At 33.3% G+C, this 18,992-nt stretch overlaps 2 protein-coding genes across 6 annotated transcripts; one reads left to right on the forward strand and one right to left on the reverse strand.

The window, feature by feature from the left end:
• Window positions 1-1,767: 1,767 nt before the first annotated feature.
• LOC145739282 (transketolase-like protein 2) lies at window positions 1,768-6,029 on the forward strand. The gene is made up of 8 exons (XM_081994778.1): window positions 1,768-1,891; window positions 2,147-2,264; window positions 3,848-4,183; window positions 4,234-4,549; window positions 4,604-4,823; window positions 4,875-5,107; window positions 5,160-5,426; window positions 5,478-6,029. The coding sequence occupies exons 1-8, from the start codon at window positions 1,885-1,887 to the stop codon at window positions 5,880-5,882; spliced, it is 1,902 nt and encodes a 633-aa protein (XP_081850904.1). The 5' UTR covers window positions 1,768-1,884; the 3' UTR covers window positions 5,883-6,029.
• Window positions 6,030-7,290: 1,261 nt separating this feature from the next.
• Window positions 7,291-17,157, reverse strand: LOC145739281 (trehalase-like). 5 transcript variants are annotated; one of them, XM_081994773.1, is made up of 7 exons: window positions 17,004-17,154; window positions 15,535-15,750; window positions 14,332-15,251; window positions 12,428-12,978; window positions 11,739-11,983; window positions 9,244-9,354; window positions 7,291-7,983 (listed from the first exon to the last, which is right to left on the reverse strand). In XM_081994773.1, the coding sequence occupies exons 2-7, from the start codon at window positions 15,636-15,638 to the stop codon at window positions 7,932-7,934; spliced, it is 1,983 nt and encodes a 660-aa protein (XP_081850899.1). In that variant the 5' UTR covers window positions 15,639-15,750; window positions 17,004-17,154; the 3' UTR covers window positions 7,291-7,931. The 5 variants fall into 5 exon arrangements, with proteins under 5 accessions (XP_081850899.1, XP_081850901.1, XP_081850898.1 ...); XM_081994775.1 differs by lacking the exon at window positions 15,535-15,750 and having other exon boundaries at window positions 17,004-17,157; XM_081994772.1 differs by lacking the exon at window positions 17,004-17,154 and having other exon boundaries at window positions 15,535-16,080.
• Window positions 17,158-18,992: the final 1,835 nt, after the last annotated feature.

Below are 18,992 nucleotides of genomic sequence, written 5' to 3' on the forward strand. Positions count from 1 at the left end.
CGGTTTAAGTCACGTGTACACCTTTGTGACTAAGTATGTCCAGGCCAATTGCGTGTGACAAGTACTACCAAGTAATCTTCATAAAACGTCTCATTAACTCAAAGCTAACTAAGGTAATTAAATTAGTTTTAATTGAATTATTTTGTTATTTATGAAGCAAATCATAAGTTATTATACATCACTAAAATCAGAATAAAACGTACTATTTGGTGGGCTAAAAATCCAATATGGCGCCATATATCCCAATGGTGAGGGTCGAATTTGAATTACCCTGTATACAGGGTGGTCCAGTTTCCATGGCGGCAACTTCAGGGAGCGATAGAGAATCGAAAAATAACATGAGTTTGCATTATAACACAACTAACAAAAAATCAAACTAAATTAGGATGACGTCGTTGTATTTATTTCTGAGCTACAGATTGTCTAAATGGTATCTTTCAAGACAAACGTTATGTTTATAGCGGGTGTGCTTTTGGAAATTATGTGTAGAATATCCTGCTCTAGCAAATGTATAAAAAATTAGCACTAAATTAGGTGTGCTGAACTTATGTTCTTCTCCATATTATTCGCATGTTGAAGAAAAGACAATAATGAAGTTTATATGACAATTATGATGTTTATAGACTTAATATCTCAAAACGAATAATATATTTTTGTTATATCTTATAAAAGGGTTATAACTAGTACCTAACGGACAATAACGTTGTAATTGTATATGTATTTTATAATGGCAAAATGAAAAATCAAAATCCATAAAAGCTTATATTGGAAGCTGGATATAAGTCTTGTCCGGGCAATAAAATACCTGCAGAGCACAATAGATTTCCATTCCAGGAACTGGGAAAATAATTGTCAAGTGGATCGCGACGTATATATTTAAAGACGAGCTTTATTTCAGTCCTAAAATGAGAAAAGCTATTTTCCTTTCCGTTGTTTTAATCGTCTTCGGTGCCAAAATTATCTAACCGTTTTCCAATTAATTTTTTTTCGCCATTTAAACGCAGAGGTAGAAAACAGAGCAATAATTAAATCTCTTGTCTGGCGAAACTCAATTCGCTCCCTTCCACTTAGGTATATTCCTAATTGGAATACACCCTCTTTTCTCTTTTGGAATTCCATAAAGCCAATTAACAGAAATACTATTTGTTCCTTCGAAACAAATCCTAAGGGTCCTAGAGTGTTTTTCACTTTTTTACTTATTTTTAAGACCATCTTTACATACCTTAATAGAAAAAATCATTCAAATATGTCAATTTCACCCCTTAAATACACAGAAAAATTAAATAAACCGAACGCTACTGCAATAATCAGATACAAAAAAAAATCATTAAGTGTAATTGGATTTTTAATCTTCACCTTTACTTAAAGTGTAATTATTATCTGTAAATTGAATGGATTTAATCTGATTGAAGTAAGGTACAATTGCCTAACCAAGCAATTTATTATAAAAGGGGATTTCACGAAGCAGGGAGGCAAAGAGGCTCCCAGAGGGTGTGCTGGACTGCCATGTGAGAAAAATTCTTAAATCAGTCATCAAACTAGTGTTGGGTGGCAACAGTGGCAGAAGTTATTATAGCCAGTTAGTACAGCCATCTGTCGGAAATTTTAGACACTAAAAAAACAGATTTCTTTAATTCTATTGATTTTGCTTGCTCTGGAATGAATATAGTTAGTTAGCAATGTTGCCAGGTACTATTAAATCTCCTTGCTTTTCAAAGAATCATTTTTGGTGTTTTAGGCTAAAATTATGAAATATTTGGCAACAACTACGTAAAACGTAAACAGCTTGTTTGTGTTATTGGTTGGGAATGCAGAATACACAAAATTTTGTTTTTAAGTGAAATTTGTACTTTAAGGTACTAGTTTAATAAATTTAGTTCAACTATGACAGGTTAGAGGTTTTTCTTTTTCTACTTGTATATATAGCACCATAATATAATACTAATCAATTTCTCCTTCATCCTTGTTTATAACAAATTAAAGAGCAACGCTGCACAATAAACTGTAAATTTGATTGGTTCAATTAAGTCGAGTACGACCTCGTGCTTCATCGAAAAGCCGAAACAACTTGTTGAATGTCAGTACTATTAGTTGCAGTTGTACTGTGGTACCGGCCAGTTCTTTAACCCGTCAAAATAAATTCTAGAACCCATCATCATGCCTAACTACCACAAGGTAGATGCCAAAGTTGTCCAAGAATTGAAGGACATCGCCAACAAAATCAGGATTCATTCGATCACATCAACCCAAGCTGCTAAATCTGGGTAAGTTTACACGTGGAATGGTCAACCGGCGTTAAATCCGGCAAACTCCAAGGCCTGGGTAGTGAATGTCTCCTGAGAATGATTGTTTTATATGACTAGGCACTTTTTTAGCTTTTAGTCCATCGGTAAAGTATAATTTTTGAATGTGCAGCTGTCAACAATACATTTAGTAAGTTTAATGAGTGGTAATCAAATACTTGGTTATGTTTGTTGGGAAAATTTATAGATTGAGTTGGATTTATTTATGTATGAGATAATGATAATACTTGATAAATTGATCAGCAATTCTGATTATAGCGTCATCATAGATTTTTCTAGTTCTCATAAAAAGAAATCATATTTTTAATTTTTTTTAGTACATATATCCCAATTAGTTTTAAAGTAATATTTTACTACAATATTGTGTATGAGCTCTTCAGAGAGTAACATGATATATTTTATTTTTCTAACATTTTCTGTTATTTCAAGTTAACTATGGCAACATAGCATAACAGTACAGTTGGGTTTGGATGTTTGTTTGTTCTTATCCAATGTTTATAATGGTAATATAATCCAGGTATCTTACATCTTGAGACAGACTATACAATTGCTGTTAAGGTTTCTACTAAGCTGGATTTATAATAATGTATCTGGAGAAAAAAACATTTTTTCCTCCTAAATTATTCCTTCCAATTTTCCTTATTTTAAACCAAGTTAACCATCTTTGAGTGGGCCACTAACAATACATTAATAGGGCTATTACATATGAAACATGGGATACCCAAAATCTGTTTATGTAAGATTTAACCCTTTGGGGAAAATTTTTCATTGGGAAAACTTGTACTGACAAGGTTCACCCTTCTAATTAGTGAGTTTGGAAGATTACACACTCTTGAAAAGTTTTGGTAATCAGAAAGTTTGGAGGATATTATCAATTAAGTTCAAGGGCTTGCATTAAAAATACGTTCATTCAAGTTTGGTAGTAAAATATCAAATAATAAATTGTATTAAAATTTGTAAATATCGAACTGGTCAAAGTTTGTTACATCAATAAAAAAATAACAAGGGTTCGAATATGTAATATTTATAAGCATGACTGATGAGGGTCTAATATAAAGTGAAGGCTGCCTACACAATAAACTTTATAATATAGAATCTTTTCCAAGTTTCTAACTTGACGAATTCATCGTGATATTTGCGACAACTTTGAATCGAGAAAACTTTTAATTGAACAACATTTTCTGAGTGAACTAGTTTTGCATCGTGTATAAAGTTAAAGATACCTTTCACAAAATATATCAGGAAAACCCTATAACTAAAATGTGTTCAAGGGGATGTAGAGAATAATTTCATCGCCACGCCTGAATGACTTGGGGTAGGCTGCATCACTGACGCCCCTTACAGACGTTTCGATTTTCTATTGTCTATCGAAAGTACAACCCCTATATAAAATTTAGATTACATATATATATACAGAGTGTAGAGCTGAAAATCATAGGGATAACCGCAATAGAGGCTCGTATTAAGTTAAATATATGAAAGTGTCAAATCTAAATTAAAATTGTTGTTTTTTCCCCAAAATAACAATTTCTTACCTTTTTCAGTCACCCTACATCATGTTCATCAATCGCGGAAATCCTCTCAGTATTGTTTTTCCACACAATGCGTTACAAAGTATCGGTACCCAGAGACGTATCCAGCGACAGGTTCGTATTATCCAAGGGTCACGCCGCCCCTGCCCTCTATGCTGCCTGGGCCGAAGCCGGTCTTTTTCCAGTGGCGGATTTGCAAAATTTGAGGAAGTTTAACTCTGATCTTGAAGGTCATCCAACCCCTCGACTGAACTTTGTGGACGTTGGTACGGGATCTTTGGGACAAGGTTTAGCTATTGCAGGAGGAATGGCATTTGTTGGAAAAAATTACGATAACGCTAATTATCGGTTCGTAGTTGGTTTACAATTATAAGCTATATGTAATAAGTGGTTTGTAGTGTGTACTGTTTGGTTGGTGATGGAGAAAGTGCTGAAGGTTCAATTTGGGAGTCTCTCCACTTTGCCAGCATCTATAAACTTGACAACCTCTGCATTATTTTTGACGTTAACCGTTTGGGACAGTCCCAAGAAACCTCAATGGGTCATGATGTAGAAAATTACAGGAAAAAGTTGGAGGCTTTTGGAATGCATGCTATTATTGTGGATGGGCATGATGTGGAGGAGTTGGTCAAGGCTTTCCATACTGCAGCTACTATTAAAGGCAAACCTACTGCTATTGTTGCTAAAACTCTGAAAGGAAAGAACTTCCCTAAGGTATTTTTCCATTCTCCATTAGTGTAGCTTACTGTTTTAGTTAACTTTTTGTAGATTGAAAATTTGGAGAACTGGCATGGTAAACCTTTGGGTGCTGAATCAGATAGAGTAGTGCAGCATCTAAAATCTTTGATCAAAAATCCTGGACCACTTCAAATTCATCCACAAAAACCTCTAAAAGATGATGTTCAGCCTGTTGATATTAGCAATATAAAATTAAGCTCTCCACCAAACTACAAGATTGGTGATAATATTGCTACTAGAGTTGCTTATGGTAAAAATCAATTTTATTTCACAATTTTTGTAATAAAGTGAGTTGTTTTAGGTACTGCGTTGGTTAAAATAGCCCAAAGCAATCCCAGAGTCATAGCATTGGATGGAGACATGAAGAATTCCACCTTCTCCGAAAATTTGCTGAAATTTGACGCTTCACGTTATGTGGAATGTTTCATTGCTGAGCAAAGTTTAGTGGGTACTGCCATTGGTGCTGCTTGTAGAGACCGTACGGTGCCATTTGTGTCCACTTTTGCTTGTTTTCTTACCAGAGCTTTTGATCAGGTAAGCTACATTAGATGCATCAAGTGACAAGCTAATTTGAAATTGGTTTCAGATCAGAATGGGTGCAATTTCGCAAACCAATGTTAACTTCGTGGGTTCCCACTGTGGTGTCAGTATAGGCGAAGATGGCCCAAGCCAAATGGGTTTGGAAGACTTGGCTATGTTCAGGTCAATACACGGAAGTACCATTTTCTACCCAGCTGATGCTGTGGCCACTGAAAGAGCCATTGAACTTGCTGCTAACACTAAAGGAATTACCTTCACTAGAGTTAACAGGCCTACAACCTCTGTTATATATCCTAATGACTTTGTTTTTGCTGTAAGTATTCTCTCATTTTTCTAGTTTGGTGTCTTAACTCATACATATTAGGTTGGAAAAGCAAACGTGGTTCGTTCTTCGCCTAAAGATCAAGTAGTTCTAATCGGAGGTGGAATCACCCTTCAAGAATCCCTTACCGCAGCTGCTGAACTAGAAAAAGCTGGAATACACGCAAGGGTGATCGATCCTTTCACTGTCAAACCTCTAGACAAAGAAACCATAATCAAAAACATCACAGAAGTAGGGGGAAGAGCTCTAGTTATTGAAGACCACTTCTACGAGGGTGGTTTAGGTGACGCGGTATTTGCTGCCGTGGCTTTGGAACGGAATATAGTAGTGAAACACTTAGCTGTTGGTGAACTACCCAGGTCCGGACCACCAACCGTTCTTTTGGACCATTACGGCATTTCAGCCAAACATATCGTTGTAGCTGCCCAGGAAATACTAAAAGTGTAGATTGAGTTTTGTGGTATTGATTAAAATAAGTTTATATTCCCTTGTCACATCATTCCATTTGTTTGTTACTCGTTTTTAGCTTTTATGTGGTTTTCTTTGGTTATTACGTACTAGAATGTGAAATAAAGTACTATGAACAGTTTATAAGTGTGGTTTTTGTTTTACTCTGAAATCAGTTTGGTACAGAGTGTAATGTGGTTCTCAATATTGTAGTGACAGTCTGCCAAAACTGTTACTTTTGATATGCAAGAGAAAATGCAAAGTTTTGTGCAAATAATTATTATCACAATTATGAAAATATTCCTGAGGGGTGAAAGAAGTCTATGGTGAAAACACAATATTGGATAAATTGGCTCTAGGCAGGTGGTATTTGTAACTGTGGGAGAAATAATGTGTATAAACTCTAGTTTGTCACAAGGGAAGGTTTATTAATAGGAAAACAAATGTATTTTTTAACAACGCACAATAAAAAAAATCTGTGTTTTGCCAAGTTTGAACATAATCAATTCCCTATACTTTATGAAACTTACCCTGCCTATGTCCTACTAATTTGTACCAACCGAAAAGACAATATTTTAAAATAACGTTCTTCAGATATCATACGATTCAAAAGTCACCTGCTACATGCTTAGAAAAAAATCGAACGCTATATATCCGTGTATTACCACACATATAGCAAACTATGCAAATTATTATTTATAATAAACCTAATAATCCACCGGATAACACAGATTATCATAAGTAGGTCATAAAAGTTTGTTGGTCTTTATATATAAACTATAACTTTAAGAATTTCCATTTTAGTACTCCAAATCCACTTAAAATAGTTTTAATATATATAAATTTTGCTGCACTAATTTTAGCCTTGCACGAGCCATATCTTAACTTGGATAAGTACCCTCGTTTAGAGAAAAGCCTGATAAGCACTATCAAATTAGCTAGACGGAAAATTTTCAAGTTTACGTGCTCATGGCAGTTCAACAGCCCAACAAGAAAGAACCCAAATCGCAATTATAAACCCATTAAATGAGGCTTTTCAGTTTCTGTTTTGAGCAATTAAATAATTAACAAAGCGCTGATGGGCTAATCTATAACTAATAATAGAATTTATCTGGGTCATTTTGGTAAACAAACCAGGAACAATAATTTTAAGGAAAACTAAGAAGAAAGCTATGGTACGAGTAGTACCAGATCATGGTTGGTTAAGTCGACAGGTTGTTGTAATTTCGGTCAATGCGATTTCTACAATCTGCACGAGAAATGCGTTACCGGGAATTTCGATGATGTCATTGGGTTGATTCTGGTTCATCATGGTTTTAAAGTCAATCAAGTTATTTAACACATTTGTGATCATCTCAGGCCAACTGTTAATTTTCTCTGAAAGTAACTTAAAAATAAAAATCAATAGTTGTATCCTACAATCAATTTATTGGAATTAATTTACGTTACCTACTTAAAATACAATCATCACAATGTTACTTACATAGGTATTCAAATTGTTTATAACAACAATTTAAATTAGACTAATTATTTTTAATATTATAATAATGCCATATATTGTGATCGTAATAACGTATATGACTCAAGAACATAATACCTAGCGTACAAACATTTTTTTATAATAATTAAAATAAATAAAAATGCCTTAATAAACTACTAAACCAATATTAGTTAATTAGGTACATACATAATATTTAGTTAAATTTATATTATAATATGATTAAAGTGTCACAATGAGTATTCTTTTAAACTCTAATAAGGTACTATATACATTTTGGCACTAAATAAAAAAAAATTGCAGGAAACTTAATATCATAGAAGTGGTTCTTGCAAAATTAGGAATTTTCCTTTTAATGTTATTATTATGATATCAATAGCTGGAAAGCATGGTCACAAAAGTCTTTGCTATCATTTTAGCATCTCAAGCGTACAACAACAACAACATGCTTTTGTAGATTAGCACCGGCAGTGGCGTCGAAATATTAAAAAATATTATTTATCTGGCTACAGTTTGGGCTGGAGATTCAGTTTATGAGATCCAGTTTGGATTCATCTTCGTCCCTTATCGTTGTTGAACGTTTCTACATTTCGAGTCCACCGGCTAGCAACCAAAGAAAGCAATTATTAGTATACAGGGTCAGTGTAGCAAGCAATTAATTTAATAATTAAAGTTCATTTAAAAAGGGCAAATTTACACTAGGCGCTGATAATAGAAGTAAACAGTTTTTCATTGAATGTCTAGAATAATATTACGTAAAAATAACATAAATATTGACAAAACCTCCTGGACATACGATTAAAAAAGACTATAAAGTCAATTAGACACCTGATTATAGTTATTTGTTTATAATTACAGCGTGACTAACAAATGTGAGAGGTAATCTTGATTTTAACTGCTTCCTAGTTTGTTACTTCCTTGAATTAGTACAAGCCATGTTCAGGTCGTGTATTGAACATTTTTTAACAAAGTTAGTAAACATGCCAATAAAGGAAAAAATCTCTTCTATTACATGTACTAATAGCTAGTAGGTAACTTGGCCCTAATATATGAGTTGTTATAATTATCACAAATTTGATCAATTACAATGTAAGAGATTCAATTCAACATATATTTTAAAACCACACATAATAAATACTCCTACTACTATTACAGTCTCCCTTAGCGAAAAAAAATATTTTGTCTTTAGAAAAATTATACTTTGCTGCCTTTAAATATCCCTAAATAAAAATTATACTTAAAAAGCCTTTAGGTAACACTTTACCAGCCACATCAAAAACATTGTACTTTATTTAAATCACGAAAATTTGTATAATCTAGATTTATATTTTTGAGAAAAGTTTAAAGCAATTTTAAAATACCGGAAAAAAGGTGTTTGCCTTTCAGTTTCAAATGACTAGTAAAATGTTCCTGCGATTGCTACAAAATATATTAATTACACAATCCCATAGAAAACACATATAAAACTAAACGTAAACTCTAATAGCCAACAAAAATGTTTAAAAAAATTACCGGAAATGAGTCAACATAATAATAATAAATAAGTATATGACCAAATCTAAGATAAAAAAATTGAAAGGTTTGTATTGCACATTAAAGGAGAAAAAACTAATTAATACTGTCAATATAAGTGGATAACCTAGTAAAGTGAGGACAAGATTTATAACAACCAGTGAAAAACATATTAAATAATAAGTACGAAAAAAGTCACTAGTCACGGTTGGTACCGACAGAAAATGGCGAGTTCAGTCGAATCAAAGTCCGTATAAACCCGAATTGATTAACAACAAAAGATCAAGTCACTTTATATGGCACAAAGTAACAATCATTCACAGTCTGAATAGCAGTGTAAGCGCAACTTACCTACGAGTCGGTTTTTGATGTATGTTCTTCAGTTCTGTATATCCTCCCCTTAATGACGTCCCCCTGTTAAGCAACGGACTGTGTTGTGTTCTTCGTTTGTATATGCAAATTCTGTAATTAAATTTAGTGCTGATTATCTACTTCAACTACAATAACTTCCTGCTAAAGCTATATAGAGAAAAATTCTCGCCTCAAACAACGTCAGTGTCACGCTCAAACGGGTGATAGGTGAAATAATTCGCACAATTTTGCCAATTAATGATAATATGATCTATTAAAGTTCATAATAAAAAAACAACTGAGGTGAGAATTTTTCGTATCTCCCAAACACCCACAAACAAACAATGATGAGGCCTTTAAAGTCATGCCTGGAGGACATGATAGTAATTTAGAAGAAAAGCAGACAACCACTTAAGTTAAATTTGCGCTCAACTTATTTAGAATGTAGCTAATATTTCAATAGCGGACAATTTTATAATAAAAGCAACAACCACAGGTATAATTACGCTCGGTATATTCAAGGACAGTTTTTTAATGGTTAGTACTCTATCTATTGTTCGTTTTATAGTAATTTCAACAGATATTGGTTATTATAAAAACCACACTGTTAGAGGTGTTTTTTGGTTAGTCCACACAACACGCAAGAACAAAAATATTAGGTTTAATGCTTCGTTTATTTTTATTAAATTTAATTAATCTAACTACGGCACTACTACAAACACAGATTAATGTTACTGTTATACCATAGAAAAAAAACATGCTAATAACAAACGTGCCACAGGTACGCCACAAAACTACTTTACAAAAAAAAAACAAACAAACAAAAAACACCTAAAATTACATCACATTTGCAAATAATACTTAGTAGTATAGGCATCACGTTTCAGGCTGGCTGCAAATTGTTACTTTCTATCAAACCGATAGTGCAGAAAACCCATGGAGATCAAGCATTACCAAGCCCACCCAAAACGATCAACGGTGGTTAAAATTAATTTTCTTTTCAACTCGGAAATAAAGGAACTCAAAAAAAATACTCGATTTTTTATACACCCTGAGCGGCCTATTTTTTTTTTCATATATCCACTCTCACATTCACTCTAGTGCTTTCCTTTTTGCTTAGTTAACAATTCATCCTGAAACAAAGAAAACGTACATTAGATGGTTATTTTAACTTCAAGATTTAACAAAGATCCCTTCAGAGGTTTAAGAAAATTACTCACATCATTGAGCTATATATAAAACGTTTTAAAAGCAGAAAAGAAAAATTTTTGAAATAAAAGTGAGAAAAACTGCAGCAGGGCAAAACTGTAAAAATGTAATTTAAGAGAGAAACATTAGAGGTATCCTAGCGGTTGACCAATTCATTGTTAGTAAATACCACTGTCATTTGTAATATACAGGGTGTTTCATTTAAAAAAAACTATTTTTATGTGCTTAGCTTAACAACCGTGTCCAATAGAAAAAAACTATTTACACTACTGGATTCTATGCAAAAAGTTGCTGTAGAAATGTATTTTCAGAAATAAAAAATAACCCACCTGGAAGACTCTAGACAGTTTTGAAGAAAAGTACGAATTCTGAGAAGCACCCTATATTTGTCAGATATAGATATAGGGTGATACCAACAGTTTTCGTCATTTTAAGTGTTCTATCAAATTTGAGCTTCAGACACCGACATCAGTTTTTCTCTCTATTAATAAGAGCACTTCCCATTTAAATACGTCCATTTTGGCCCACCCTGTACAGATTACATGATGGTCACTAATAACATTTTTCATTAGTAGCTATATTTAGTACAAAACTAGTATATTATTGGAAAGTAACAATAATAATAACATGTGTTTGTATAATTACAACTTAAGTTTGAAACCGTGATTGCGGTAGTCAAACTAGCGTTGATGAGAATAAGGTAGGTGAATTGCAAAAATATAAATGTTTTAAAAAAACACTACCTAAATATGATTTGCATATATAAACAACATAATTAATTTCCTTGTTTGTGTTCTGATTGGACAAATAAAAATTACCAATAACGGGTAATTTATACTGTTCACGCTGGTAACCATTTTGAATATTTCTTTCTATAACAAGTTTGACGTAATAAAAGTGGTAATGACATCAATGCCTAGGAAACTGCCATTGTTCTCGCATGTTATAATAATTCTGACAGAGAAATTTCAATCTAAGGAATATGTTAATGATTCAAGACCTTCCACACAGCATCAAAAGTTGCAAGAGTTAGAATGCGTGTATTTAAACAATATCGAGTTCTAGAATACAAGCGATTGTACTGGTGAATGATTCGCAATAATAATTAATTCCAACAAAGTTTGCAAGAGCATTGAAATTGAAAGTGGAGGTCACGGAACAAAGATATTGATCTTTAAAGTGTTGCAGTTTGTTTCAATTATTTTTTAAGCTTACCTAATAGAAAAAAAACTGAAGAGATCTTTCCCATCAACCCAAAAAAAAAACAAAACCTGTACGTACCTCACCCTATGAATCCTGCTGATAAAGATACCAGTAAAGCTATCAGTGCTGTGGTAATTGAACTAATACTAGAACTGGACACTCGGACGTCCTGAACGCTCGAAGTCAAAGGCAAAGGAGGGTCGTCCACTGTTAAAATATCGGCATAACGATATAGTAGATCCATTATCACACCATTACTCCAACCAAACCCTAACTGGATTTCATACTCTCCACCTCCACCTCCTCCTCCAAATACTGTAGAATCGTACTGGAACAAAGAAAGTAATTCATCACTTCAAACTGTTAAAAACTGGTTCTAATTTGATGCAGTAATATTAATGAGGTGTGTCCAAATCAAGGCAAAAAATCGTTTAGCACAGCTTTATTGTTGTGTGACACACATTCTTAGTAGATAATTTGAATCAATTTTTTTGCCGTTTAAATTTGCAACAAAGGCGAAAGCCAACTTATGCACAACATGAATTAGAATGTTTTGGGTCGTAAGTGCGTCAAAGTTTAAATTAATAAAAAAATAACGAGAGCTTAAAACTGATGCAACAGAAGTTCCTGTCGGGATACGACAAAAATAACGCGTCCCTTGTTGCGAATTAACAAGTAGGTAATTGTCCAATAAAGTTTATTACATATAATACGTATCAATCAAGTATATGACCCTAACTAAGTAATGACACAAAGAAATATGCAAACTTACTTTTTCGTACATATCACCAGTGTCCTTAAAAGCCTTGTAATTAGACCGAACCCATGACTCAGCAAGCTCAAAGGCCAATCTAACAGCAAATTCATCACCAGTGTTATTCAGTCCAATGATCATCATATGCTGAAGAGGTGGCCAAGCGTTAGGGTAATCCCATTGCTCCCCAGTATGTTCTACTGAACTGGGAACACCACCAGGGTACTGAATATTTTTATTTTGCAAGTACTTCAGAACGCTTCTCACTATTTTTTCTTTTTCTGTTTTATTGTAACATCCCGTCCATAAAGGCGATATGTTACTAGGATAAAAATAGTCACGTTTCACTTGGTTGAATAAATCATAATCAAGCCAAGTTCCGATTTCTTCATGCCACAACACGGCAGTCGTCGCTATCATCCATTGCTGAGCTATATCATTGTAATGTCTAGCTTTTTCTGAGTTGCCTAACATTTCGTTGTATTCTCCTAGCAAGACAGCGTTCCAATAAATCATTGCGTTTAAATCGACTGGTACTATTGATCTTGTTTTGATGTTTGTCAAGTTTCCTGAAAGAAAAATCAGAACTTCAGTCCTTGATATTGATTTATGTACATAGTTTTTATGTTAGTATAATACTATACTGATATTTCAAAAATAATGGCCTTTGTTATGTTTGGGTAATTTATATTGACTCTCAAAATAGTGAAAAATTGGTATTATTGCCTTCGGTAGAATACCTCTGTAAATAATCGTCCAGTTATTTTGCTAATTTACATCATTTTTGACCATAAATTATATTTTCAATTTTCAACTCTAGTTAGGTATTGAAAAAAAAATATGTTCAACAAAATTTTGAATGTTTCTTATATGCTTTTAATTTACCATTTTATTTACCCATTTTACCATGTCACGTGACCTTGTAGAATTACAGAAACAAATTTTGTGGTTAGTTACAAAATTCAGTGTTTTACTTTAGTCATCAAAACAGTTATTGTACTGGGAAAATGAGAACAAGTTTGCATTGCAAAATAGCTAATTATCAATAACTTTTAATGATTTTTTAAAGGTTTAATGCTCTTAGAGTACAACATTTGTGGCTATATTATAGGATGTGTTATAAATACATAATAACCTTCAAAGCAAAAAGGAAATTACATTATTATTTATTGCAATGGCACTATTAAGGAGTTCCCAACGTGAACTTCTCTTGTATTTGTATGAGGCAGAAAGTTTTAAAAGCAGTTTATTTTTAATAATGTTTGATATTGAGTTATTACGTGATAGGAAAATTTCTTATTACGACAGTATTAAACGTGAAAAACTGCTTTGTACTTAACCAATTAAGACTTAAAAATTCATTTATTTTGCGATATCTCAGAAAACTAATGATTTCATACTTTATATAGTTTAAAATTTATTAGACACAGCAGCAGTAATTTTTTTACAACGGGAAAATAGTTATGGAAAAAAGTGTTTGTATTTTTTGCATAAATGACTCTTTTTGTATAATATTTTGTTAAATGCCGCTTCAGGAAATTAATAATTTTTGCTGTGACTATAATACGGTTAAGTGCAAATCACTACTAAAATGTTTTAGAATGTATAATCGGTATTATAATTTCCTGACCTTATCGCTGCATAATGCTCTTAAAGGTGAGTACTTTTTGAAACAGTAGTGCACTTCCACTATCTCAAGTAATTTTGAAGTACTAGCAACAATCATCTTGTTTAAAGTAGCATCTACTATGAAGTCTATGTCATAATACAGGGTGTCAAAACGAGCCATTTTGACATTCTTAAAATTTTCAATCCCAAAATATAATTCACAGTATATTTGTATAATTTTCATTCCCTCTGCACACAGTTTTTTAAATAATAAACTAATTAAAAAAAAAACAAAATCTACTCATTTGACTTACCTTTATTTGTAGCATTAGTAATAAACCATCTACTAGAAAAGTCCCATCCAGATTCTGCGGCAGCTTTAAGTTCAGAATAATAGGCTTCCTTCTTGCTTTCTTCCTTAAAAATAGCAGAACTTTCCACATCTTCTGAATAAGATTCAGGTCTAGGTCCTTGAGATTTATCCCCATAAACAGCCAAAGTGTAATTTTTTCCATCCAAATGTATCACTTTAGAGTGGTTGGTCATCCAGTAATCGAATTCCTTTTCCATGGTGTGTAAATTGTCTTTAATGAAATCCAAATCCTTAGTAAACTCGTAATAGAGTTTGATCATAGGAAGTAGTAATGGTGGTTGGGATCGTGCTAAATAATAGATTCTGCCACCATTAGGAATATGCCCGTAATTTTCAATTATGTACAAAAAGTTTTCTAAGATTCCCTTTACTGTTTGGCGCATCTCTGAGAGTAGTAATCCTTGAACAATCCAATAGGTGTCCCAGTAATACAATTCGCGGAAACGTCCTCCAGGTACAATGACAGGATTAGGAACCCAAATAATACTGTAATGGTCTTGATGAGATTTGACCTCATCTTTCATCTTGCGTCCTAATATTTTCCAAATATCGTTCAGTTTCTTTCCCCAGCTTCTGAAACCTTCATCCCGGATGTCATTGAGAAAACCTGGGTGATCTACCCAATCTTCGGGATCCCAATTCACGAATTCCTGACCAGCCGGCTCGAAATTCAGTTCCACGAATTGTTTCACCTCTTCCCTGTTAGGTTTTCTTTCTTTGTAGTCCAACATAAACAGATCGAATTTGGCCATAGTCTCATTCGGGGAGTATTTCATTTTCATGTCAACAAAAGTTTTGGAATCTTCATAAATTTTTGCCATCTGTATGGTGTCCAGTAGCCGACCATGGCAGTAAATATCACTGAAACAATAATCAGGTTTGAATGGTTGCCAGCCAAGTTTTTTTTTTTCGAAAAGCGGTCATTTACATCGACATCTAAATTGCCAACAGTCTGTGGCTGATAATACAGGAGCTATAACGGACACACTCGAGGCATAGGAGAGCGTTATTTTTATGACTGCATAGTTTATGAAATTTGAAAAAAGTTGTAGGTGTGATGAAATTTTTTTTTAAGTTTCGTAAACTCGCTTCAATTATATTCTCTGTACATATAGAAAGTGTTGTTAAACTGGACTTGACTTACCTAAAGCAGATTGGAGGGAGGTTCTCGTAATCACAATTAACAATTTTAATAAAGTTGACTAGCATCACTGCACACGAAATTACGTAACGAATTTTTGGAAACATGTTTTTTTTTTCAGTCTCTAGACAGTACTTCTAAATAATTTTTAAATTTAGTCTTACAAAAACACACAAACAATTTACGTGATTGAAGAACACATCCAGCACAGATTCATTCCTGCAAAGAAAGAGCACATTAATTGCACTAGCCGAGAGCGAAATAAAGAAATCGCACAATTAATCAGTGCCAAGTTTAAAGCAATTTAAATTAACGCGCGAAAATGGTGGTACTGGCTTAGTACTGTACGACTGTTTGACTGGCTGGATCTACTCGCGACTGAATAACTCAACTAAAGCAGGTGATATGGTAGTTGTGCAAGCACTGACGTAGGACCTTGTGACGTAGAGACAAGCCTCTGGTACTCGGCATCCGATTGGCCAGTCGTTGTCACACCTTTAAGCAGAAATTTTGCTTCAATTTTTTTCTACTTTTTACTTGAACGGACGGCCAAAGGTTACCGACGAACACTCGAATGTTGATTACCTTAGCAACACATTTATAGTCGACTACTCATATTCACATTCAAAGGCTGTGTTGTTGTATGGTCGTACCACAACTGATCAGATATCATTGTATACGTAATAAATTGGAATTTTTATAGTTTTTGCGAATCGCTTTGTTGGTTCAGGTATAGGCGGTACTACCCACGTCATATAGGATATGTGATTTACCCATTGACCTAAGTTCAGACAATAACACAAAACATTTTTTTATTTCGTCATTCAATTTATATTAATCAATACAAAGAGATAATATTTTATTTGTTGGCAACGTTAACTAAACGTTTGAAGACACTGCCTAAACGAGCAGTGGAACCATATCTCATTTTAACATCAATCACATCTTTGAGAAACGTTAACAAATACACTGTATCGGTGGTCCTGTTATTAAGTGTGTAATTGAGATCAATTAAACTCGACACAAAAGATGAGAGAATAAAACCTCAAACATTTTAGTTCCTACTGTTTTTCTTTGATTACAAGTCCAGTTATAATGCCCATAAATTTGTATTTTTACAGTAGCATTATGACGTTACCAAAATGTTTAACTCAAAACATACACACAAATAAACTGCTGTATTCTGATTTTTTCAACCACAAAAGACCTTCAGTTTTTGGCACTGAGTTCCAAAAATTCACGTCAACTGATGACTATGACGGAAATTTAGTATATGTAACATTGTATGTTTTTAAATAATTTGTGGCTTCATTTGGCACTACAAATTACAGAACGTATGATTTGCCCACTGAGTCACCCCAAGAAAAATTAGCTTTTGAAGGTGTTGTGTTAATAAGTTTAGTTGGAATAGGACTTTAAAATTCTTACAAATACACGGGGAGAAATAAAGAATGGACATGAATTTAACTTACATTTTTTCCTGATAACAAAACTGGTTTCTTTCAAAATAATACATTTTAATTTACACCATGTTTACTTCGGAATAGTTAGTTAAGCTAAAAGGCAGTTCATTAGTATACTAACATTTTATTTACACATATTAAAGAACTGGAATCTAGTTTCAAGCGTTTAACTTAAAATGCACTAACTTAGTTAGATCAAAATGTTTTTTAAATCAACTACGTTCAGAATTTAGGTGGTATGTGCCAGTTTACACGGACGTATTGGCACTACGTTTTTTTTAGCACGTAGATCAGTATTACTGATGAAGAAAAGAAAGTGTCTTAATATGGGGTTATTCAGAAAATGAGATGATAGATATTTTATGTCATGGATTTAGTGGTTTGACAGATACCAAAAATCAGTTCTGTAAAGATTTTTTTTTTGTATATTTTAAGTTGCGGAAGTAATATTTTCGGAAATTACCATCATTGGAATATTCCCCTTAGATTCTTGACGTCACATAAAATCTCGACGAGTTAATAATCACGTTTTTACTGTACACTATATCAACAAGAAAACTGTACTTTTACCAGAACATTGAACTTTTTAGTTCTATAAAGAGGAGGTTTTAGTTGAATGCTGTGTATTTATCATCCAGCCAGTTTACCAAAAGAAGAAAAAAGTTTTTATTTGTTTTGTATCACAAATTATACAGTATCAGTACAAATAATCATCACTGATGAACTCATCTAAAATCGTTTGGTATGAAAACAAAAATTCCAAGTCATTTTCTTTGAAGTCGATCGATCAATAGTAAGAAAACATAGAAATGACACTTCATACCTGATAAAAATTGGCAGACTCTGTCTATTTTTCAAATTCACTAATCAAAATCACTATTACTCATTTTACAAATGATGAAAGTGTGAGCAAATTGTGCAATACATCCTCAGTAATCTACAATAAGCATACAGTTAGTTATTTTTGGTTGCGTTCGTCAAGATACGCCGGGGGCTCGACATACATGTGGTTTCACACGTCATCAGATCCACTTGAATTTCATTCGGGGAAATGCCGGCAATTGCACAAAATCATCAATATATTAATTATATATTGCCCAATTGCTGTCAATCTAGCAAATGTTGTCGGATCAACTTTGGCAATTAACTGATCGTTTAAAGTTTTCATTGAAACTGCTAAAAATGTGTTACAATTAATCGAGAAGGTGGCATTGAAACCAATTAAGTAAAAACACGGTTACAGTTAAATGACCAATCATTTGGACGTGAGGTTTAATTAGTTTCTTTCAGTTATTACTTTCCGCCCTTCTCGACAAATTTCACGCATCATGGATTAGTCACAATCAAATTATTAGGAACTTCCGCTTTAAAACCTATAGGGATTGCTTGTATTGTCAATAAGGCGCATACCCTATAACCAAGCTTGAGTGTAAGAATCAGCAATTTAAGGCAAAAACCATGTAATAAAATTTATCCGTGCAAACAAGGATCAGTTCTAAGCAAAAAGCTTCTAATTGAAAGCATTACACTTGAAAATTGTCCTGAAGGCTAGTGATTTTAGCAAATCAAAACCTATTATAAGCACGAAATAAAAACTAAACATATGCCCCGAATTTACAAAACATGTGGCTATATACTGTTTAGCAATGAAAATCGAAATGGGTTTGCTGATTAAGCGTTGCTTACGTTAATCCTGACAAAATTATCAAAGTGAAATTTAAATTTATTTTCGAAACAATGCTCGCCAAGCCAACCAATCAGGCGACACAGTGTAAACACACCTACGAGGTGCTTGACGAACAACCTCAGGATTTTTGTTATTTTTGTCAACATGCTAAAACATTATTTGTGTACTAATATTTACTGAATTTTCCATGACGTCAACAACCTTACACTATTCGAAAAAATTTATCGTCACGTGAAAAAGTTGAGTCTTTTCCAAGCCACCAAAAACCAGGCAACTAACTAGCTAAACTGAATTACGAAAATATTTTGTTG

The sequence above is a fragment of the Ips typographus genome, linkage group LG16, assembly GCF_016097725.1.
Source record: "Ips typographus isolate SLU linkage group LG16, UJ_Ityp_2.0, whole genome shotgun sequence".
Taxonomy (NCBI): domain Eukaryota; kingdom Metazoa; phylum Arthropoda; class Insecta; order Coleoptera; family Curculionidae; genus Ips; species Ips typographus.